The 24,555-nt window shown below is 47.5% G+C and overlaps 1 protein-coding gene across 1 annotated transcript in view; it reads right to left on the bottom strand.

The window, feature by feature from the left end:
• EPAS1 (endothelial PAS domain protein 1) overlaps nucleotides 1–24,555 on the bottom strand; it is an 84,499-nt gene that overhangs the window by 18,250 nt on the left and 41,694 nt on the right. Inside the window, exons 2-6 of the mRNA XM_055327976.1 lie at nucleotides 18,569–18,759; nucleotides 10,284–10,435; nucleotides 9,809–9,893; nucleotides 6,140–6,258; nucleotides 5,824–6,029 (exon numbers count right to left, since the gene is read on the bottom strand). Coding sequence (XP_055183951.1) covers nucleotides 5,824–6,029; nucleotides 6,140–6,258; nucleotides 9,809–9,893; nucleotides 10,284–10,435; nucleotides 18,569–18,759 — 753 coding nt within the window. The remainder of the gene's footprint in view (nucleotides 1–5,823; nucleotides 6,030–6,139; nucleotides 6,259–9,808; nucleotides 9,894–10,283; nucleotides 10,436–18,568; nucleotides 18,760–24,555) is intronic.

Below are 24,555 nucleotides of genomic sequence, written 5' to 3'. Positions count from 1 at the left end.
TAAAAACTGGGAAATACACATACCCCAAACACAATTGAAGAACATTCGAGTTGTCAAACTTCACAAAGCCAGGAAACCCCAACTTGAAGCTAATGGTCATTCGCCTCCAACTGCAGGCACGCAGACGCCAGTGGGGAGGTTAATGAACCCGGCTTGTTTATAGGGTCAGCTACTGTAGTTCGCAGGGCCTTCCCTGCTAATGTCCCCGGGTCCCAGAGAAGCCTGTGGAGCTGGGCTGTGATAACAGTTTCATCTGCTCTCTCCATCAAGGGCAGGGAAACTGCTTTCTTTCTTTTCCTCTTTCTCTTTTTCTTTCTCTCTTCTTTCTTTCTTTTCTTTTCTTTCTTTCTTCTTTCTTTTCCCTTCTTTCTTTCTTTCTTTCTTTCTTTCTTTCTTTCTTTCTTTCTTTCTTTCTCTCTTTCTTTCCTTTCTCTCTCTCTTTCTTTCAGCCCTGACTCACTGGAAAAAAAAAATCAGCCTGGGGTCCACTCAAATTTAAAAAGTCAACTCAGTAGGGCTGTTCTGTTTTTGAGAAGTGAGAAAAGTAAAGAGGCTTCATTTACCAGATTTCAGAAATGAGAACGGAGGTCACTCTTTACCAGTAAAGTAGAAGAAAGAGCTCAAAGATGAGCTGGGGAGAGAGATGGAGACACCGACAGGCAGTCATAGGAGGCAGAGAAAGAAGGAAGAAAACAGAAAATATGGAGGAAAAAGGTCATTATATTCTCAAGTGTTTCACCAAGTAAATATGTGGGTCAGACCGCCGGGCTTTGGACTTCAGGATTAAATATATCTTCATAATGTAAGATGACAGTTACTCATCATCCTGCAACCGTTCCCTACCCTTAAATGCTCAGAGGCTCATTTCAACACGGATTCCCTGCTCCTGAGTGCCAGGAAGAAAATGATTCTCTTGGCTACAGTGTCCAGGCTGTTGCCTCAACCGGCAGAGGGAACCCAGCAAAGGCCGAGCTAATAAGATGGCCCGCTCCTCCTCCCAGTGAGGCCGCCAAGCACCCATGCACCCGGGACGCCAGCGCCCTGACTGCAGACACCCCTGCCTGGAGTCAGACGAGGTCTGGCTGTGCTTTTTACCCGTTCCCTACCCGGGGAAAGGATCTGTTAAGTCAGCTAATCATGTAAACAAGATGGTTAGAGCATATTTTAAACTATTTAAGAGGATAAAAGTTTTAGGAACTTTGTTTTCCAAAGAATGCATTTGCTAATAAACCATGCTTATATTAAAGTCTGCTTTCTTTCCTTCCACAATTCTGGTGATGGCCTTTCCCGGGCAACAACCCGATTCACTTCATTTTGGTTTCTCTATGTGCTCATAAGCTTTGGTATGGCGTTTTCCCCAATAATACCCAGACTACTCACTCAGATTTCAGTGCTTTCAGCTTATATATATTTTTACACAGATTTCACTTGCCTTAAACAATGGTACCTATGCCCTATATTTTCCTTGAATGTTATATGGTCACATAAAATCTTACACAACCAGCTTTGCCGTTAAGGGACAATTAGTTTTCACCTTGTTGGTATGACATGTTACAGGTGTGGTGACTTTATACCTAGAAAGACCGCCCTACCTCAATCCTGGACTGACCCTGCTCTGAGTGCCACCAAAGGCCTCCAGTGGCCTTTTATTACCTTGAGACCCACATGCAGTAAGAAGTTTGCCTCAAATTATAGCAAGAGAGGAGCAGATGGTGTAGAAGGAATCATTTTTGAATTACGAGGTCGATTAAACTTTGAAATAAATTGCAAAGAGAATTTAGAGCTGCCTCTTCGACGGAGTATTTGACACAGACTAGACAGGATAACATCTAAGCATTTCCCATATATATGCTAAAACTCTGGGTTGATTTCAGAACACTCTCATCTGGAGGAGACACATACACAGGGAGAGTGCTCAAAGTTTCTTCTAACTCAGGGATTTAGAGAAATTCACTATACCGTCTTATGTAAGATGTGTGCAGAAAGGCTAAGAAATGTGTAGGTCTGCAAAAATATTTCAAATATACTATATAGGAAACTAAGAAAGTACACATAATATATTAATCTCAAAGATCTCTCTGGATTTTAAAATTCCACCCATTCTCTAAAGAAGTACAATAAAAATAATTTATTAAGTGTATCTCATTATGTAATGAAGGTATATAATCTTTTACTATTAATCTGCCTTAGGTTGGCCGATTTTCTTCTTGGATTTCAAAATTCTTGCCTTTGAGGTGTTTTGATGTGTATGTATCTTACACCTCATGGCTCTTTATAATTTTCTTCACTGACCTTCTCTATATGATCTCCAGCTCTTCTCTGTCACTATTATTATCTGTACCATTCCTGACTTCTTTGCATAAAAGGAAGTCATCATAAATCTGAGCCAGGCATCTCGAATTTGTGATCTGAAACACGGGCATCTTAACTTAACCAATTTATTAAATTTCTGGTATTATTATGCCTTCTGTTGCCTTAATCCAATGGCAAAACAGGGCATTCTTTAACTGTAAAGATGCCATGATCCTCTTCATTAATCTGAAATTTTCACTGTTAACTGTGATACCATTTTCTCCCTATTGTTACTGATCCTATCTATACAATCTGCTTTTAAAATTTCTCAGATACAGGAAGATGACTACAACCGACAAAATCACAGTGGGATTCTGTGTATTTCTCAGCCGGCCCATCCTCCTTGATGCCGGGCTCCCTTCACAGTGACTCTCCTTCGCCGCTAGGTGGCACCTCCCCATGAATTTAAGAACCACTCCATTTTAGAGTCAAACTTTTGGGAATAAGTTTGACTTATTCCCCCTTTACAGTGAACGCAATGCTCTACTCTGTACCATTCCCTGTGGTCCATTCAGTTGTTGGTGTCTCAATATCTAAACTTTTTGGAGATCAGGAAAAAGCTCTTTTACTTCTTTGATATAATAGTCTCTGGCACAGGGCTAATTAGGTACACATCACGTGCTCAGTAAATATGTTTGTTCGCTGGTTGCTCAGTATTTTAGGAAAGGGAGTAGAACGGTTCTATATGAGTCATAAATGGAGAAAGTTTGTCATCGATCATAGCAATATAATCAGGACATCCCCCTTCAGCCTTGCCACCACTTTGCTTCCCTGGTCAAGAGCAGTCAACCACACATATAAATGTGACAGACGTGAAGTGTCACAGAATTCACGTTTTAAAATGTTTACTATGTTTTAGATAATTACAAGACCTAATATGGTCCTCTGACCCTTTATTAAGGGAAGCAAGACAAACGCGTTCTGAGTCATCTGCGTGCCTGTACTCAACTCCAGATGCTTCAGAGCTGGTTGTTTCAGGTTCCATCAACTCTGGGATGAGTTCAATGTAAGATCGCAGCCTGCTTTTCTCTCTTTTGTTTTATTTCCCTCCCCTCTCTGTCCTCCCCTTCCCTTTTCTCCATAACCTTTTTCTTTTTGCATTTGATTATGTCTGTGGTCTTTCTACATTGAAGAAAAAGTGCTAAACCAGCTTTAAGAATGACTTAGTGGATTCTGATTGCCTTACATTTTATCAGATTCTTTCAATTTTCCTTATGGGAAAGTAATCCCCTGTGGGAAATCATAGCCCCTCAATGTGTGTTAATCGTCATCAAATTGAGCAAATTCCTAGATTTAACAGAAAATGGAAAGCATTTACCCTCAATAGCTATCTTATATAAGTGTTGGGCTTTGAAGCATTGATCTCAGAAGGGTATTAAGGAAACAGAGAAAGAGAGAGAGAGACAGGGAGAGGGAGAGCGCATGCTTGCACTTGTGTGTGTGCATACCTTACCCCATTCTAATGAGAGTGAAAACAAAACAAGCTACCAAAACCAAAAAATCCAAGTCTTCATCAAAGCAATAGAGAAATAGCACTTAGGGATTAAGGACTTATAACAGTCACTTTATAAACTGTCTAAGCCATGTCTGTGCCCTTGTTAACTAATCTGCTAATCGGTTAAACACAACTTCCATGAGGCACAGCATTCTGTGTATTTAAGTGCCGCTGCGTTCATCCCTCCAGCACCACTGGACTCCGAGTTTGGGCCATGTAATTAGGTTTCTTAAAAGGCAAGATTTTGCTGAAAGTGCAATGTGTCCAGCAGCACTGAGAAGCAGTATCACCCTCCGCACTCTGAGTCACAAAGCCCTAAATCACAGGTTCCCCCAAGCCAGTATCGACTCTGCCGATAAGCCCTGAGCCAGACTAAGCAAGCAGTGCATGCAGGGGTCTCTCCCTATTCCGTGTCCCTTTCCTCTTCAACCACTGTGAGGCCCATTCCTCCTGTTTTTATCCCAAGCAAAGCTGCTTTCAGGAAATGACCTGAAACTCATTCAAAATAAGGCAATGAGTGGAAGACAACCTCCGATTACTCCTTTTGGAGATTTTTTTCTTCATTTTAACAAGACCAAAGTCTTTAAGCTTAAAAAAAAAAAAATCTCTCTCTTCTATTATCTAGAAATGATAAGTTATTTTCTCAGACTGCAGAGTTTTCCCAGTGCTTGTGGGGTCGCATTAGGGATGAGCTTCCCTTAGAGGGGTTACATGCAGCTCACATTGTCCCCCGCACTACAGTCACTGCTCTGGGCTGTACGGCGAAGGCATCCACAGTGCCACCCCTCCCTGGAGCCAGACCTGTGGGCCACGCAGTGGCATTTCCCATGCCACCTCAATAGACTAGAGAGGGGTGCACATCATAGAACTGTGTCTTCTGCCCAAAATGCTCATTTGAATGCAAAGCCTCCATCTGAGAAATAACCTTACACACACACACGGATTTCTCTAGTGTCTGCCTTTGGAACAATCTTTATCTCCAATCTTCAACCTGGTCCCAATAATTACACTATTAACTACTGTAATCAGTGTTGTGTCAGAGTTCCAGGACAAAAGTCTTCATATGTGACATTTTCTCCCTATGAGGTTAGAGCACTTCTCTCCACTTAGAGAATGGCCTGCTGCCTCTAAGAGCCTGAATCCTGGCACCATGGTGGTCAGAACAGAGGACAAGTATGACTCAAGGATCCTTTCACAAAAGTCCTTCAACTGTGCCTTAAGTGGAGGCCAATTCTAAGAAAGGACATATGCAATCTCAGGTACTCCTTCAACCACTTAAAATAAAAGAACAACTTGTAGTGAGAATAAACGCTCACCCAAACATTGAACTTGAGCCCAGGCCATCTCACCAGAGCTGATACTCTGAACCACATCCCTCTCCCATAGAATTTCCAGTGGGAGTTGGTTTTGAGGGTCAGGATCCAGCCTAGCTTCCTTCATCAAAAAGCCTTCAAAATTAGGCTGAGCAGTGGCTGGAATGGAGGTGACACAGAAGGAGCAAAGGCTGATGGTAGAGCTTATTAAATGGAAGAGAACAGCGGAAGCTGTGCAGCCATGGGGCAGTTTCCAGGCCAGACCCCAAAGCTCCCAGCTGGCCTCTGAATTGTGAGTGCTGAGGGAGATGACTAGACTCCAGTCTCCTGGGAATGGAGACTGGCCTGGAAATTTCCTCAGGAGCCTGACACATAAGTGGAGGGCTCTGTATACACCACAACTGTCAACAGTGCTACACAGCACAACAGCTCAGCTCTGCTGTCTGCCCCTGACATTGCCCTCAATGGGGAACCACCAGATATGGTATGAGGGGCCCCTTAGCTGCACGGATGGGATGACATAGTAACACACGTCCACAAACTTGTGCCCAGCAATGCAACATCCATTCCCCAGGCCCCTAGGTTTCCCACAGGCACAACCACACACACATACATGCAGGTGGAACACAGCCCGGCCATGGCACACACACTCCTGGGCCCCACCTGTCGTCACAGTAGGTGAACTTCATGTCCATGCTGTGGCGGCTCAGGAAGGTCTTGCTGTCCAGGGGGATGTCCATGTGTGATGGGTGCTGGATGGGTTCGCACATGATGATAAGGCAGGAGAGCAGGGGCTCCTTGTAGCTGCAGAGACTACTGTGAGGGGGGCAGTTGTTGTATACCTTCACCTGGCCAGTGCAGTGCAAGACCTGGAGACCAGCCATGGAGCGTCAGACGTGGGGCCAAAGAGCATGGTCTCAGGATGGGGGTGGGGGTTCGGGGGGTGGGAGAAGGGGACCCCAGCCTGGCATCGTTCTACCTTCCAGGTGGCTGACTTGAGGTTAACAGTCCGGCCTCTGTTGGTGACTGTGCACTTCATCCTCATGAAGAAGTCCCGCTCTGTGGACATGTCTTTGCTTTTCTTCCCGAAACCAGGGCCTGAATGGGGAAGAGTAGAAGGAACTCTGAGTGGGGTGACTATGGTTTTATGTTTATATTCAGGAGAGGTGTCTTGGTGCCATTTTTCAGGTAAAGTGTTGTTTCTATATCCCAAGAATCTGCTCCCTTAGCACCCGTGGCCTGCCATGAATTCTGAGTATCATCTTGGCCAGCGGACTCATGTTTTCTCATCTCTGGCTTGTCTCTCCAGCAGGAGTCTAAGCCCCTGAGGGCTGTTCCACTGCTTTGTTTCCCCCTGCACCTAGTGCATAGTCAGAGCTCACTCCACGGTGGCCAGAATGTGGACACATCTCTCCTGGGGCAGGCTCGTGTACCCTAGAAGGAACTCTAAGGGACAGTCGAGGTGAGACCACCATCTTCTCAAGGGGATAAACCTCTCAGATTAGAAATATCTCTCAGACACCCCCAGTTTATCCTCAGTCCTGTCCATCACTAATGTGAGCCTTCCGGTGCTGTTTTCAACCTGCCACAGCTGCATCCAGGACACAACGCCATCAGCTTTCTCCCTATAGTAACATGTGTCAAGGCTCAAGAGAGACTGCTGGCCTAAGCCTCCTGAGTTTGGTGAGCAAGTTCACTTCGAGGATGAACGCAGCACGGATCAGATCTTTTCTCAGCCAGAATTAAGTAAATCACCAAGACAAATGACACAGCCTCCTTCCAGATAGTCTGCAAATGCCTGCTCACTCAGAGATTTCCCCACTTTCCATAAAACAAAGTGACGAATGCAGTCCACACCAGCTGAGTCCCCCTTGTCTGTGCCTAAATTCTGCCTCCACCACTACCATCTCCACCCTGGACCTTCCCAGGTACACTCCTGCCGCCTGGCCAGCATCACAGAACAAGCCAGAGCCTTTTTTTCCCCAAATGGTCACAAACCTCCGTAATCCTCTAGAGGGCCCTGATTTATTTGATGGGTGTAACCACAAAGAGCTGTGTCAAATGGATTTTGGCATCTCTGACTCTATGTTAAACATTCCTAGGGGAGCCTGCTAAGTAAGAGACCAAAAGTGAGAAAGTGAATCTTTTTTTTAAGAGAGAACATTTCTCTGTCATGATTATAAAACCATCTCTTGGGATGCCTGGGTGGCTCAGTGGTTGAGGGTCTGCCTTTGGCTCAGGTCCTGATCCCGGGGTCCTAGGATGGAGTCCTGCATGGGGCTCCCTGCTGGGAGGCTGTTTCTCCCTCTGCCTGTGTCTCTGCCTCTCTCTGTGTGTCTCTCATGAGTAAATTTTTTAAAAATCTTAAAAAAAAAAAAAAAAAAACCATCTCTCCAAAACTTAATGATGTTCCTTCCAATTTTAATTCTCATAGGTAAGGTCTACATATCATGAGATATTCTTGTATCCTGGGGTATCATGAGATATTCTTGTATCCTGGGGTGTGGACCCACACGAGGACTAGTTCAGGTGCTGGGAGTAAGTGGGCTGTAGGGACACGTGTGTGGCTATGGCATGGGTTACTCTTGTTCCTCCCAACTTGCTAACCTCTGGATCCTCCCTCATTCTGCCATTTGGTTAATCTTTCTAAACGTGGCTCCAGTCAGATTACCCCAGCCCTGCTCAAAAACTTTCAAGAGCTCCCCTTGGGAGGATAAAGTTCGAGGCTCTCCACCCAGCCTTCAAAGCCTTCTACAATTTGCCTCATGGTCTTATCTTCCTTTTGGTGTTCACACTAACCCATTGCTTCTAGCGCCAGTGAGTCCACTCAGGCCGGCGCCTTCAATGAGGTTTGCTGATTCATGGAGTTTGATACCAAGTCCTTGACACATGGACCTAGAGAACTAAAGTTCTACTCAGATAAACAGAGTAGAATCATGCTATGAATCATGGTACTTGAGAGCTGGAAGGTCCTAGACTTTGCCTGGTCCAACACCATTAATCTGAAAGGAGAGGTTCTGAGGAGCAATAGAGTAATGCAATGACCTGCTTCAGGTCTCACAGTCAGTCTGAGACTACGTCAGTGGCTGAACTCAGGCTGAGAACCAAAGGGCCAAAGGGTTTCTGGAGTGGAGAAGAGGAGACTTTGGACCTCTGTAGGCTTCCAGCACATGCTTTAGAAAGAGAATCAGAAAGTCTGACAGCCCCTGCCTCCTACAAGCAGACAAGATTTTTAAGCAGCACAGAGAAAACCCTGAACAGCCCATGGGGTGCCCCCCAGCCTGTGTGCTCAGGAGCCAGATGGCGTGAGGCCTAGAGGTGGGGGAGCAGAGGGGCTGGGGGAGACCGCTAGGTGGGGATGAGGTTGGAATTCTGTATGTTGCAGGCTCAGCCTGTCACAAGGGTGGAAGCAGGCCCTCGGAGTGCAGGCTTCGGCAGCGTGTGCCTCGCAGAAGCCCCGCCTCTCAAGCTTGGTGCCACGGCCTGTCATTCAGGCTGGACAAGCTCACACCCCACAGTAGGGACAGGTGGGAGATATTGAAGGAGATAGACCGACATGGGCCCATCTGCCCAGAACGGTGTGGGAATCTCTGGTTCAAAAGGCAGCAGCTCTGACAGTCATTGCAAAGTGCCTTCTGCTTATGTGGGCCCTTCCATCCACGGGCATCCCCTGGATAGCCCCACAGGTAGGGTACAGTATGTGAGATCTTCTCAATTTCTTCTCTGTCAAAAACTAGTTGTTGTGGGTCTTATTACCAGGAGACCAGATTCAAGCCTTGTCCTCCCGGGGTATCTAGGCTCCAAAGGTGGCCCCAGTGAGTCATGCCTTGTGTGCCCGATAGTCATGGCCTTGTGTACTTCCCTCCCACACCAAGCAGGGGCTGGCTTATAACTCCCTCTAACAACAGAATGGGGCAGAGTAATGCCGGGCCAGTTTCAGGATTAAGCCTTTAGAAAGTTTGGCAGCTTCTACTTTTGCACTTTGGGGGCCCTGAGTGGATGTATCAGAAGTCTGGAGAGGGAAGGGCTCTGGGGCTCCACAGAGTGAGAGAAAGATCCAGTCCTACCAGCAGCCCGGCTGAGTCCCAGCCTGCAGCTACTGGCAGAGGTGCAGGGGAGCCATTCTGGTCAATCCACTTTGTACGACCCCTGGACAATGGCAGCCCAGCTGAATCACACAGAGCCAGGAACCGCCCACAGAACCCACAAAGTCATGATAGGTAATAAAATGATCGTTTAAGCTACTATGTTTTGGGTGGTTTGTTATACAATGATAGACAAGAGCAATAGCTTCCGTGAACATCTGGGCACAGGGATGTGTACTGGTTTTGGTGGTGGGATTTGGCAGAGATGCTGGCCTCTTGGGAGGTGAGGCCTGCTGGAGACAGTGTCCTAACCCCAAAGACTACCCTCCGAGCATGTCATCAGGCACCACAAAGGGCTGGCCGAAGACAGCTCTGAGTGCCAAGTCCTTCTGGTGCCCTCCATCTCATGCCATAAGCTCTGCTGGATATTTTAGGGATGCCAGGTTTTTTTCTGGATCATGATGACCAAGATCCATCAGCCCTCCATTTGTAGACAAAGGGAATGCAGATCCCCTCCCAGGTTGTATAAGAAAGAATAAAACACACAGTGAATAATACTTTACCACTTTTGAGACTCAGGTTCTCACGAATCTCCTCGTGGTCACAGGGATGAGTAAAGTCAAAGATACTGTGTCCTGTTAGCTCCACCTGTTTCAAAAACAAGGTTGGGCTTCATTATTCCTAATGCTGAAGAAGTTTCCAAGAGGCAGCTGAGCTACTGTCCAGGTCAGGAGATAGAGAGCAGACTGAAGCAGGTCTTTTGTATCCCAATCCAGGGATGTGCACAGACATCCGGACATAACAAAGGACTGCTATTGATGACAAAGACCTGACTCCCAAGGGTTGATTCACCAGCAATGCCAACCCTAACACGAGGGCTGGGAGTGTGTTCTTGAGGCTGGTAGCCTGAGGTCAGAAAGGAGAGGGGTGGGCACAGCCAGGGAAAGGTCAGGAGGGATGTAGCCAGAGCCTTCTACTCATTTCTACCCCTAAATGGATACATTTTCCCCTTTTGAAAGAGCCAGAGGAGGCCATCACCTGTGTGAGTCCCATGAACTTGCTGATGTTTTCCGACAGAAAGATCATGTCTCCATCTTGGGTCACCACAGCAATGAAACCCTCCAATGCTTTCAGGTACAAGTTGTCCATCTGTTGGTTGGCCTCAGCTTCAGACTCATTTTCAGAGCACACTGGAAAGAGAGGGAGAGTCGGACGACCTACATGAATGTGGTACTAAGATAGATGTGGCTGGTACAGACAAATATCTTCCAGGGATGCCTCAAAGACATTAAGTGGACTTTTCTGGAAATGCCCACTGCCAACCATCTAAGTGTCCAAGCAGCAGGTATTTGATAAGCACCACTACACAGAGGACAACCTGACAGGGTTTTGCAGGAGGTGAGGCCATAGTGGCAGCATACTTCTGGGATGAGGGGTAATGGTGGCAGCAGGTGTCATGGATGTGACAGCAGTCACAGTAGCACTAGGAACCATAACCTTACCCACTAACGTACACGGGGCAATGACCACACTGAACATACTATATAATCTCTTCAATGCCTGTGAGGCAGGTACTATTCTTTGTCTCATCTTATAGGTGAGGCTTAGAGAGACGCACTCAATTATTTTCCTGAGGCTATAAAGACTGTGGTTAGTGGGCTCAGGCAGATGAATCTAGCAGCTGGGCTCCTAACCATTTATAGGCCTGGAGTCAAATAGACATAGCATCTATTCTTCTTCCTACTAGACTATGACTTTGACTAATGACCTCTTTGAACATCGGTTTCTTCCATCAGCCAAACAGAAATAACCATTTCCATCTTTTTGAGTTGTAAGGGTTAAGTAAGTATTTAAAATGCCAAGAACGCCACCAATCACCATCATATTTTCTTCCCTTCTCCTCCCTCTAGGATACTGTCACTGCCCTAAAATTGCTCAAAGCCTAAGCAGGGGATGTGGAGCACACAGAAATTAAAATCTAAGTAAAAAACTCAGGGGCAACAGAGCTGGGTGACCAAAGAGGGGTGCAGACAGAAAGTGCTGATGGGTTCAGAGAAGAGTGGGTCGTTTCGAGGTGGTCGGAGACAACTGTTCCACAAAAGGGCATTTGAAGAGGCTCATGAAAAACAGGCATTTACTTTGTAAAGCGAAAGAACTTTCTGGGCCAGGTTGGGTTGGGCAGACACTGGGCAAACATAGAGGTGGAAGAGTCTGGAGCAAGCTCCCTTCCAGGGACTGAGGAGATATCCATCTGGCCAAAGAGGAGGCTCCATTTTCCAGACTTAGTAAACTGGGCCACTGAGGTGGGTCCAGTGCGCTGGAGCAGTGGCATCTCAGAGCACTGCTCTGGAGAGAATCACCTGGCAATGGCACGCTGACAGTTTGGAGAGAGACCGTGAAGACCAGAGGGGCAAGAACCACATGAGAAGGCAAGCCACTGCGCTCATGGCAGGCTGGAGAAGTAGTTGCTAGGGGCTGCCTCTGGAAGCACCACCCCGCAACCAACCACTGTGAGTAGCCGAGGCCTTTCAAATACACTTCAGCTAGTTGCAAAAACAGCAGACAAAATGTTGACTCAGCTCTTATCCCAAAGAAAGTTCTCAGGCCCCAGGCAGTACAAACATCATGCCAAGTAGACCTCATTTAATTTACAGAACAAGATTGAGAGCAATTTGTACTTTATAAAAGTTAATATTCACTAACTATAAGACCTCTTCCAACTTGAGACTGTTCTAGGGAATGTAAAATGCAGTTAGATTTCTGGGCCACTTGACAAGGAAGGGCCTGTGAAATGAAGTCCAAGGGCCTCTCTGCAAGGGCACTGAATTTATTTGGTTTTCTTTTCCCTTGAGCCCCTCAATTTAAGCTCTGGGCTATATGCTGTTATTCCTCAAGAAAACAAATCCAAATTAGGAGATGTTTCTACCAAGGAGCTTCTGTGGCACCACTGAGGACCAGCCACCTTCAGGACAGGAGCTAGAGTCACAGAGGAACACAGCAGGCCCATTCAGGGGCAGACTCACCTTTAGGGCTAAGAGTTGGGCTACAGAGAGTAATGTCCTGGTGACTTCCCTTCTGTTTTGCTAGATGGAACAAACAAGGGAAATTCTTTCCTCTTCACACCCTAGGTAGCCTCTGGGAGGGGACACCATCTGGGGATGACCTTATACTATACACATTCCCACACTTGATCTTTGCTTAGGGTTTCTGCCAACTAACTAGTCAGTTCAACTGATGATAATGAGCCAAAGTTCTAGGCATGGGTGTTGGCACTGCCAACGTTGGTGCTCCAGCTAACAGCCATATTTAAATAGGGGCTTTAGGAGAGACGGGTAACTCAGAACTTTCACAGTTGAGCATGTATCAGCATCCCTGGCAGGGCTGGCAAACGGAGGGATTTTGGGGCCAAGGGCTAAGACGTAACTCATGGGCCCTAGTGGGGAAATGTGGGACCTCTTGTTGAAGGATGTCACCATGTCCAGGGCCCCTCTGAGGCCCCTCTGCACAGGTCACACACTCCTGAAGCCAGCCTTGGATAGGCCCATCCCCAGAGGCCCTGATTCAGCAGATCTCAAGGGGCAGAGAATCTGCTCTTCTAACCAGTTTCCAGGTGATGCGGATGCTGCCAGAACCTAGGAGCACAGGTTGAGAAGCATGGCTATGAACTCAAGGCCCTATGAGTGACCCTTAATGCTGGGAAAATCAAACTGTTTTGGCAGGTGGTGACCTATTTTGGGGAGGGGTGAGGAGAGGTTTCCAGCACCATTAAATCACACCAGATAGGTGACCACCTCTAGACAGCAAAGGCCAGTCCTGTGATTTCTGGCCTATTGAGAAGATTTTTTTCTCTCTCTCTTCAATTTCTTTGATCTCAGTGGCAACACTGACATAAAAATCTGGTGTAATCCCAAGACAACCCTATTTGGGTTAACTAGGCCCAGAGGAAATAGTTCTGCTTAAAATTTCCTGTTTTTAACAGTTTCCAAGCCAGCCAAACTGGTTTCCATCCGTGCCCAGTACACTCGCTGCTTTCAGGAGGTGGTGAATTGGCTTTAGCAGCTGGCCAGCCAGCTTCTGCAAGGAAGGGAGAGGGGTGCTCAGGGACCCACAAATGGGAACAGAACATCTTAGAATTGAAGTCACAATGGCTGGAGGACCAGAAAGCCAGTGGGCTGGCCTTGAGGGGCCCCTGGAACAAACTGGCCTCTTTCCCTTATGGAAATATGTGCTCCTGCCGCACCTGCTTTTCCTCTTGGGGGATTCTGAAAGAGTTTCAGCTTGGGGCTGATGTGAAAACTGCAGGGCCAGAGGCAGACCTTTACCCCAGGGGCCAGGGGCGCATGCACCTCACCCTCTGCAGAAGATTGCTTTTGCTCTCCTGCTCTTTCATGGGAGCGTCAGTCTTCCCTATGGCATCATTAATCTCTGACTCCATGTCAGGTATGTAGAAAATTCACCTCTTCCCTATGTCGTCATTATACCCCTACTATGTGTCTGCCCTGTGCTGGGTACAAGGCCGGAAATCAGTCAGGTCATCTGTCAACAAGTGTCCCTATGTGTTCAGTCCTGTCCTAGGGACAATCAGGGATACTGAAAGGTATAAGAGCAATCTTTTCGCTCAAGGAATCTATAGACTGGTGGGAAAGACAAAGATAGACCACCATCAGGTCACGCAACAATCCAGAAGAAACCCTTGGTGCTATATAAAAACAAACCGACTGTAGGTGCTCGAGCAGCCCCCAAAGGGGTCTCCAAATCGCCCGGGGCTCTAGGTTTCAGTTTTTTGCTTCCCAGGACCCTTCGGGGTCTGACCCCCAGAAACGGCGCAGGCTGTCAGAATCCGAGGCGCTAAGACCAAGCATGCTCAGCCTGGGGAGCACAACAAGATTCTTTAATGCTAAAAATAGCCCCAGTAAACAGGCTTTGATGACGACTCCCCACAGCCAGGATATGCGCGGGCTGAGGTTTCGGAGCACTTTTTCCGGAGCACCGCTCATTTCCTTCAGGCGGCACCACCCATGTGCAGCAGGAGCTGGGCATCTGGGGTAAGCGGGCAGGGTGGCAGGGACAGAAGCTCCTGACAAGGTCCCTGAGACCAGACTCTTGGAAGGCACTGCTGGTCAGGATGCGTCTTTATTCCACCAGGGTCATCTTCCCTCTTTGTTTCCCACTCTGACAAGTTCCAGGACCGCTTTGAAGATTCTTAAACCATGCTGCTGTGCTCTCCCTGCTTCAGGCACCACTTAGCTATCATCACAGAGGCTTTCGTTTTAAAATTGATTCCCCACTCCAGCCTCCCCAGGCCCGTAGGCCACCCCATGACCATTGCCTGGTAGTAGGCTCACATCTTCGGCAGAAGGCACTGTGTTTTACCAGGTCTTGCTGGCCTCCCAAAGTCCACCATTAGAGATTCATTCCTTTGCTCTTTATGGAACTTATTATCTTATCTTATCTCATCTCTCTGTATATGCCTTATAAGATGTAGCACAGGGCTGGGATCAGCAAACACCTGCTGTCTGACCAGACTTTTTTGGTTCCAGTTAGGGAGTGATCTGAACAAGGTCAGTATCTCTAGAAGAGATTGCACATTAGCTGCTTTCAGCCGTTAACATCCTGGCATGAATCCGCTTCTCAGCTCCTCTCTAAACAGGGCCGAAAAAGGCCTTGATTTGGAAGGTGAGTGGGGCAAGGCATGAATGAATCGATTCATTCATGCCAATGAATTAATAATAAAGCTGACATTTCTCTTTCGAAACCTTGCTACACGAGGACCTCTAGCAATCGTGTAAAATCAATTTGATTTCACCACATCGGAGTGTGGGGAAGCCAAAACTCAGTTTAATAGTGAAAAGCTGATTTTGCATATTTGCTGCTCTGTAATGCCCTCTGGATGCAGAAGTGACCCTCATTTGGTCATGGTTTGTGGGGCTCATCTTGAAAGAGGATTTAAGACAATCAAGCGGTATTTCCACTGATGTTCCCGTCAGTGTGTTCTGTTCTCGGCCCAGCGTGGAAGCTAATATCATAAAGCTATTGTTTCAGTTTGCTTCCTGTGATACGAATCTCAATCGGCCGCCCCGACTCCCAGCCTGAATTTCTCAGCGCTGAGATTTCCTCTCCAACATTCCCACACAGAACAGCCTACTGTGAAAATCAAAGAGAAGCGTGTTACTAAGTAAAGAAGAAACTTTTCTAAAGCAAAACCTGGTCTTTTTTAGCCTTTTGAACTCTGAGGTATGCAACCAGCTATTTCCTATTTTAAAGTGAGCCAACATTGGTGCTCACCTTTGTTAGAAATGCTTCAGTGATGAATCTGTGGTTTGTTTTGACTTGAGAAAACTTGGCTACTCTGCATTTTGATATGCACCACTGCAAGGTGGGTAAGAGGACATGCAGGTTTCCACTGGGTTCCTGTTGACATCATTTCTCCAGAAGCCTATACTTAGGATAAATCAATTTGCTTATTCATCAGAACTTTTATTTCTAAACGCTACCTTACGGAGAGCCTCAGATGTGGCAAGCAAGACGATAAGGGCTTTTCTAGCCACTTATCTCGATTGTCAAATAGCACTGCAAGGGAAGTACTGGTATCCCCCTTGTGCGAACGAGAAAGTAAAGCTCAGGGGTAGGGAAGAGATTCTCACAAACTTGCAAAGAAGGCCATCCAACTGAGGTTCCAGTGTGGGTCTATCTGCCCACAAGTCCTGTACTCCTTTTCACCACAGTGCATGTTTTGAAAAAGCAAAAAGTGATTTAAGGTAAAAATAAATAAATAAAAAAGAGACCCTGCCTCATATGCAATTCCTGAAGATGATTTCAACAAGAACGTGCAGGAGGAGCCTAGAAGAGAAGGCAGATAAAGGGGGCATTGAAAAGCCATCCACCTCCTCCCCTGGATAATGTGTGTTTTATGAGAATGACTCCATCGAGGACACCAGGACCAGATGGCCAAATGGAGACACTTCTTAGCCTTTCCCATCATCTCTCTCCTCAGGACAGAGGACCAGAGCTGACACACTGAGGTTGTGTGCTCAGTCTGAGGCCAAGCTGAGCCAGAGGGCAGGCATTTGGTGTCTACACCTTGCAGCAGCTTCTGAGCGGGGATGTGTGCTGTCTCACTGTGGTCCTATTTTCCTGGGTGTGGCTGGCACATGGGGGTGAGGGGTGGGGGAGCTCCTGACCACACACAAGCAGGCAGACATAGTTGGAGGGCGAGGGGCAGGGAACCCAGCCTCTGATTCACGGCCCTCTCCAAGCCAACCTCTGACCCACCGAGAAGGATGATTATGTATGGGAGAGCATGGAAATCAACACCGTGCACCAAGAGAAAGTATAGAAACAACTCACTGAATGTGTGAAGACCATCTCTGCACTCCCACTGCTCAGGGCTAGCCTCTAGGTGCCTCTTTCCAACTTTGGTTCTCGTGCCAAGGAAGGACCCACCTCTTCCCCCCCACACTTGGCCTTTGTCAACATCTTTGCCTGACCAGGTTGCAGAATGCTCCTACCCTCCCATGTCCGTCTTTCTCATAAACACGGATTCAAAAGAACTTTCATTCCACCTGCAGATTCATCATGTACTAAGTGTGTGACTTGCAGCAACCTTAACGTTTTTGTACCTCACTTCTCATCGTTCTACAATGTTCTACAAGTCCAAATTCCATCAGGGAGGTGTCCTGGGATGCATATATTAGTCCTTTTGGGATCTCTGTTGGTGGAGGAACGGGGCTTGCGGTGGAAGGAAGCAATGATTTACCCAAAGGCATTCATGTCTAAGAGTAGAATTTTAAGTATAACAGGGAAGTTGAGGAGATGCTTCCGAGTGTGGGAAGAGGGTCCCTGTCTAGTCCAGAAATCCTCCACTGCAGACTCTTTGTAATGCAAGGTGATTCCAGCACTACCAGACACTGCCCTCACCTGTCCAGAAAGAGAAGCCTCTTTAAAGACAGAGGTACACATGTGCCCTCTGATGGTGTCTACAGGCCACTGTTCCCTCTTTTCAGTAGCATCTATGATCAATCTGCCATTCCCTGGCATTGTTTCTTTGAAAGTATTTATAGAGCGTGCCTTTACCCTTGGTTCTCCCCTCTGACTGCTCCTTTCTGAGACTCTTTAGATTTGTGGTACAGGGTTAGCCCTCCGACCCTTGAGGGACCCACTGAGCTGTCATCCTATTTTCTGAAAGTCTTCCTTTCCCCATATCCTTCCTGTGCTCTGGGGCCCAGAATAGCACATGCTGGTCCGGCCTCTCCGCCTCGCACTGGATTCCCTCTGCTCTGGGTTTCTTTCCCAGAATAGCCACGTCCTAACAGGATGGCCCAGTCAACCAGCTCCAAGGCACCAGGCTCACTCACGAAAGCTGAAAACTCACCACAAAGGAACCTTCCCCTGCCTGCCTGCCTGCCTGCCTTGTGCTCCCTGGAGAGGACACTGCCACCTGCAGCACCTCAGCCACATGGGGTGGGGGTACTACCTGCCGCCCAGTTTCCTTATGAAACTGACAGGCCAGAAGGGACTGTCACATAGGATCTGAAACTGGAGACCTTCCTAGGCTGTCTCTTTCTGGTCAGGACTAACAGGAAATGGTGTTTTGAAGATTGTGAACTTTGAGGGGAAAAAAAAAAGTTTTGTGAACTTGAGGCCTACAGTGATACCAGGGAGGGTGAGACTTGGCTGGTCCTGTGGGGAGGCTGTTAGCCACCAAGGGCTCCACAGTGTAAATGAGTGTGGCCAGGTCAGGTGCAGTACAGACTTCACCTCCTCTCGTTCTCACAGATGGCCTGAGCACAAAGTATTCTTAAGCCCCTTTTGCAGGAAACCAAGAGCAGAGACACCACGTGATTTGTCTGGCAGGCTGGCTAGTAAGACGGAAAAATGCTCACGGGCACTCTGTTGGCCTTCTGGAGAAGGTAGATGGAAGGTGAGCACGAGAGTGCTTCCTAAAGGTCCGCTCTAGAGAGGAGAGTGGCTGTGGCAGCCGGCAGGCCAGGCAAGGGGGAGCTGACAAAAGGGGCTCCTGCTCCCTCGGCCCTTTCTGCTCATCTCAGCTTCTGGGTCCCCATGTACTTCCTTGGTCCCATCCCTGCTCTTTGCCCCATGGCTGTATTCATTGGAAAGGAAACTGCTGGAAGGGAGGTGTTCAAGTCAAAGGAATGAAGCACTGGCGGTGGCATTCGTACGGGCAGAGGTTCTGAAGGGTGGGAGTTCTGCGGGGGAGGCCTTCCCAGGGGCCCCCCAATGCCCGCACCGCAGAGCCTCCCGTGTCTACACACACGCTGGTCGGGCTGTCCTCAGCACCAGCTTGGGGAGACTGCCAGCCTCACCTGAGGACAGGAGCTTGTGTGTGCGCAGGAAGCTGATGGCCAGCCGCATGATGGAGGCTTTGTCCAGGTGGGAGCTCACACTGTGAGGCAGGGGCAGCTCATGGGCCAGCTCGTAGAAGACCTCTGTCTCTTTGCTCCGCCGGCACCTGGCAGCGTCCCGGGACTTCTCCTTCCTCCTCTCCGAGCTACTCCTAAATTCAGAGAGCAGGGGTTAGTTCCTGAAATGTCACTGTCATCCCTCTCATGCCCCTGGTCAACACAGTCCAGGGCCCCAAACCCTGGTGCGGCCAGACTCTCCCACTGAGCTGATGTGGCTCACACCCATCGTCTGATCACACACAGTCTCTGCTATATGCTGCCAGCCCTGTGTTCGCGTATGTTTGTGCTTCTTTCTACCTCTCTCCTACCTATGTGGCCCAGACCAGGATTTGTATGTGGGGGCTTAGAGCACAATTAATCAACTGGCAATGCCTGTGACTTGGTCCTGGGCTATCTGAGGACCGGGGTGAGTACCCAGGGATGGCCTGTCTCTTGCAGGAAATCTTAAAGAAATCCTAAATCTTCTTACAAAGCCTATATTAAGTCCGAACAGAGGCAAGTTCAAAACCCAGCCTGCCTGGATTGAAATTCTAACTTCTCCACTTGCCAGCGCTCGCTCTGTACACATCAACTGTTTAAACTGCTCAGACTCCGTTTTCTCATCTGTATGATGATAATAACAGTACTTATCCCACAGAATTGTTGTGAGGATTGGATATGATGATTTATGTAAAGTCTTCATCACAGGTTTATCCCAATTGCAAGCAACCAATGTTAGCTAATATTAATAACAAATCTGTCCATGAAAAAAATGAGAGTAAAAATATTACGACAGAGTATAATACAACCTATCTTCATAGAAATATAGAAAGTACATAATACTTCTTATAGATTACATAGGGAAAAGTCTAGAAATAGAGTAAAAGAAAAATACCTATTATTCTTAGAGTTATCACATATACAGAGCATACTGTATTCCAGGAGCTGTTTTAAGCACTACATTAGCTTCTTGAATTCTCACAACTGCTATTGGAAGTAGTAGCATTGTTATCTCTAATTTAGATGAGGAAACAGATGCACAGAGGTGAGGTAATTCACCTGCAGCCCTTGGGCAGGTACGTGGGGAAGTGGCTTCGTGCCAGGCAGGTGGGTCCCAGAATCCAGGCTTTTATCCACCAGTAAGGTTAGGGGGGGATTATTATTCTATTTTTAGTACTTGTCTGAATTTCCTTATATTTCTATAAATAACTTGTATTGCTTGTTTAATGAAGTTTTTTTTTAAAAAAGTTTTTATTTTTCAATAAACAGTCCAATGCAGTTCATGATTCTCAAGGCCTCCTCTAACAAGCTCCAGCCCACTCCCTCCGTCCTCCCTCCTGAGATTTCCAAAGCCAGCCACTGCTTATCCTTCTGTTTGGTTTTATAGCCTATTATCTGGCCAGAAGATCAATATATTGGGATTCACAAAATGTTGCCATGCCTCTCAAACTCAAGATTTGGGGCAGAGGCACTGCTCACTTTACAATATGCTTCATTTTTTAAAAACAGAGCACCCAGCTCCCCATGGGTTACGCATCATATACTCAGATTGTGGGAAGAATGTCGAGCGGCTGTTGATGGGCAGGGAAAACCTTCAGAAAGGTTGTGAAATGGGTGAAACCATGTTTTCCTGTCCCCTCTCCTTTTGCTGTTTCCTTTCCCAAACTCCTGCTTCCTCAACTCGTCTCACATCCATTCTCCAAGCCCTCGCCCCGTAGCCCACCATCTGCACTCTCTCAGAGCCAGCCCTTAAGACCAGCTTGCTCCTGCACCAGAGCTTTAACAGTGGTTTCTATAGGAGTCCCTCCCATTTGCATTTTAATTTTGACCTCTGACTGTGGAGCAAAAGCAGCTGTTCAAGGCTTGTAGACATCCTGGCATAGGGAAGGAGCGTGGGAGGGGACAGGACACTAAAACTGTATACTTCATGCCTGTCGTGAGAACAGGTAATGGAGAACCAGTGTCTTTAGGATGCTGGATTCCACTCTCTAGCACTGACCCGTGCTCCCCAACAAAAGCATCAGCAGCAGGTGACCAGTCATTAGGGCATCTAGAGAAGCAATCCTGGGCAGAAGGGATTCCCAGCACAGACTGTGACATTAATGCCCACTTCTGCATGCACACAGTTTCCCTTTGTTACTGCTCCTTCCTTAGAGCGCAAGAACAGACAAGGCCGAGAGGAAGAGCCGGCGGGGTGGAGAGGCAGTCTGGAGTCAGTGTTCTGTCTGGCAATGGCATTCGAGGTCCTACTATGTTCCCTGGACCACACAAATGTTTATTCACACCTACTTTTGGGCCTCGACATTGCACCAAGGACCTTACATATATGACATTATAATCCTAATGACAATATGGTAGATACTGAGGGCACAGTTTCTACATATGGAAACAGAGGCTCAGACGTGATGTGTAACTTGCCCAAGGTCACAAAGTGAATGCCTGCCTGCTTAAGCCCTTGGAGAGCATGAAGTCGGTGAGCAGATACTTAGAAGTTCTGAGGCACGTGGGTGTTCCGTGTCTAATTCCATCTCTCACAACATGCATGTGAGACGGGCAAGGCAGGCATTGCTCTTGCCCCCAATCCACAGATCTGGAAACTGAGGCCCGACCAGGCTAAGTTACATACCTAGGGCAATCCAGCTAATCAGTGGCAGAGCTGGGGCTAGAACCCATCTCTTCCCAGGCCAGTACTTTCCATTGCTTAGTTAGCAAGAAATAAAGAAACCACAACATCCGAACATTTAGAAAAAGATGGAGAATCTCATGCAGCCTCTTATTTTAAAAGTCATGGGCTCCATTTCAGCTACCTTGTTTTTACAGTTGCACTCTGGGGCCAGCATAACTTTAATTAGATTATCTAGTTAACCTTGACACAGCCCAGAGATATCTGTCTAATGTTGACTCCTGGAAGAACAAAAATGTGTAACACCGCTCTCATTTAATTAGCAACACTGAAGAACAAGCATAATTAACGTCAAGTGTGAAGGTAAGACCTCCCTAGTTGATGCATACACAGCCTACTTCCTTATGCAATTTACCACGGGTTGGGCTTCTTGGCAAATAGGAAAGAGGGCTGGAAGTCAGAGGGCTGGTGTTTCTAATACACTGGCCACAAGACTACTATCTAGCCATCTGATCTGGGCGAGAAAATACATTTTTGGTGCCCTGATATCCTTGTCTGTAAAGTGGGAGAGATCTCATGTCTTATTTGTCAGGATCAAAGGAGATGAGTGGACAAGGGTTGGAAGTACTAGGAAGCTCTTCACAGATGAAAACTATCTTGACATAGGGCAAATGTGAGTGTCCGTGGATTTCCGAGATTGGCCATAACAGCCGTTCTTCATCGCCAAATCAATGCTGTCCCAGGGCTGGAGGTGTAACTGGGGGGCCAGGCTGATCTTGACGTCTTTGTGTTGGGTTGCTGAACCTTCTTATGTCAATGAGGCTTCATTGCCTAAAATACCTGTACTTTATTTTCTCTCCCTCCATAGGTTCTAGAATTACCTGCAACAGACCAGCATTTTTTTTTTTAATGACAATTCTAGATATGGTACGTTAGAATTTGCTGGTTTCTCATAAAACATTGCTTAACCTGAAGTTTTCCAAATCAGCTGAAAAGACTCAAATTTATTTCTTGCTCCAAACTGCTCTTTCTATGAAGTGCCTACTCCTGCCTTTCTTGGTGGCTCTCCTGCCACCACAGGGTGGTCCCGCACAATATCTGGTGTATGGAACACCCAACATAAATGTGGCCCTGGCTGTGTCCCCCCGCAGAACCCAGAAACAAGTACTGAACTCCGGGATGGACCTCATGCAACCGCACAGCGGCTAGGATGCACGTTGCTTGTGGGGAGTACCCGGTCTTGTTAGGGAACCAACAACCCAAAGTGCCTCCATCAACCACAGAAATAAGTTCGGGCAATAAACAGTGTACACGGTTAAGATAAGAAACAAGTCAGTCTGAGCAAGGTCAGGGCAAGCTACCAGGGAGGCAGGGTTTCAGCTGATCCCAGAAGGACACAGGACAGGACACCACCCTTGCAACGCTTCAGGGTCAGAATCCACTTTCTCCCCGCTGTCCATGCTATCTCATTTGTTTCTCACAACAACCCCAAGGGATAGGAACTATTATTTCCCTCTTAATAGATTGAGAGAGATTCGGCGACTCGACTTAATAAAAGACATCGTCTCACACTGAATTCTTTCGGGTCCAAGATCAAAGATTTTTCCCACTGGCAGTAAGGAACCTGCTGTTTATTGCATACCTTCTACACACTGTGTTAGACACTTTTCCACAAATTGGATGCTCACAGAACACAGAGAAGGGGCGGGGTAAGTCGTGAAATGGACACCGTGACATAAAGAATCTCTGTCCTTAAGTGAGCACCCACTCACCCTGGAAAAAGACCTGGAACCTCAGCGGTAGGGTTAAGAGGCACCATCCGAGTTCACATGGAGTAGGGGGAGGAAGAAGGGGTCAGTGCTGAGGGCCTGAGTGGGATGCAGCCTCCATCCCTGCGGGGCAGGGGTGTGGAGGGGGCGCTCCAGGTGACTCCCTGGAGGCTGCAGGTCCAGCCTGCAGGAATGTTCCTCTCCACACTGCTGATGGGGAACACACTTCTGTCCTCTTCTTTGACATGTTCATATCTGCGAGTTTGTACTTCTCCTCCCCAAGGTGGAAACTCACACGCTGGAACATTTGATTCCAACTAAGGGAAGCGACCACTTAAGGACCAGGCAACTAGTCAGAAGAGAAAGCAAAACTGACCTCAAGCTCCAGTGGGTATATGCCACAACTCAGCCAGGAAAGACCTCTGTGTCCAGAGCTTTGTTATCTTACAAATGTCTCCTTAACTTCTGGGTCATTGCTCCAAGCTTGGCCAAAGTCAATAATCGAACCATTATCAGCTCTTGGTCAAGATGATCCTGATCCTGGTTGCCGACTTCCAGGTGAACACAGCCTGGTCTGCCCCCCCCCACCCTGATACACACACACACACACACACACACACACACACACACACACATACACACACACACACACACACCCAGGATGTCTCCAGCTGCACCAATGGTCTGGTTCCTTAACTAGCCATTCTCTCCTGTCAACAGGAGCAGGACTAATGCCTGTGGGCCACCAGGGTACCAAAACACTACACCTGTTAACCCTATATGGTTAGAGGGTCTAAGGACAGAATGGATTTCAGCAGGGAGGGAGGGAGACTGAAGCTAATTAAGCCAACCTAAATCAGTCTATGGGTTGGTGGTGAAATCCTAAGCTGGTGACAGTGTGCAGGTGGTTGCGAGTGGAAGAAAGGAAGGTCAAATGTCACTGGGAGGGGTCTCGTGGCTCTTCCCTAAGGCTCTTCCTTGTGGCCACTGAACAAAGGCTGCCCAAAGAGAGAAGCACACCAGCTTCGGCTCCCAGGAATCAGGAGGAAGAGCTAAGCCCCCACACCCATGGGTTGATAGCTGCCTGGATGAAATCAGAGAGGAGCCAACGTGGGTGCTTCTCAACCTTGGCGGCTCACTCGAGTCACCAGAGAAGCCTTAAAGACTGATGCCTGGGTCCTATGTCTACCTCCAGAGTCTGAGTTAACAGGGCTGAGGTGCAGCCGGGGCATCAGGGATTTTAAAGCTTGCCCTCTGATTCCCATGTGCACCCAGGGCTGGGAACCACCATTGCAAAGCAGTCAGGTTAAAATTAAAAGTTTGTTTCTCGTTTTTGGTGGAAGGAAAAAGGAAACTGGTATTTCTGGAGCACCAGGATGAGGTGCATTTCATGGGCGATCTCATCTGATCCTTAGTTAACTACGTGGTGGTATTGGTCCTGTTTTTGCAGAGCAGTGATTCTCAACTTTGGACTCCAGCAGAATCACCTGGAGGGCTTCCTAAACCACAGGCTTCTA

This window comes from Nyctereutes procyonoides, unplaced genomic scaffold, assembly GCF_905146905.1.
Source record: "Nyctereutes procyonoides isolate TBG_1078 unplaced genomic scaffold, NYPRO_anot_genome, whole genome shotgun sequence".
In the NCBI taxonomy this organism is placed as follows: Eukaryota; Metazoa; Chordata; class Mammalia; order Carnivora; family Canidae; genus Nyctereutes; species Nyctereutes procyonoides.
Note: the sequence above shows the minus strand (reverse complement) of the source record. Positions and strands in the feature narration are given on the sequence as shown.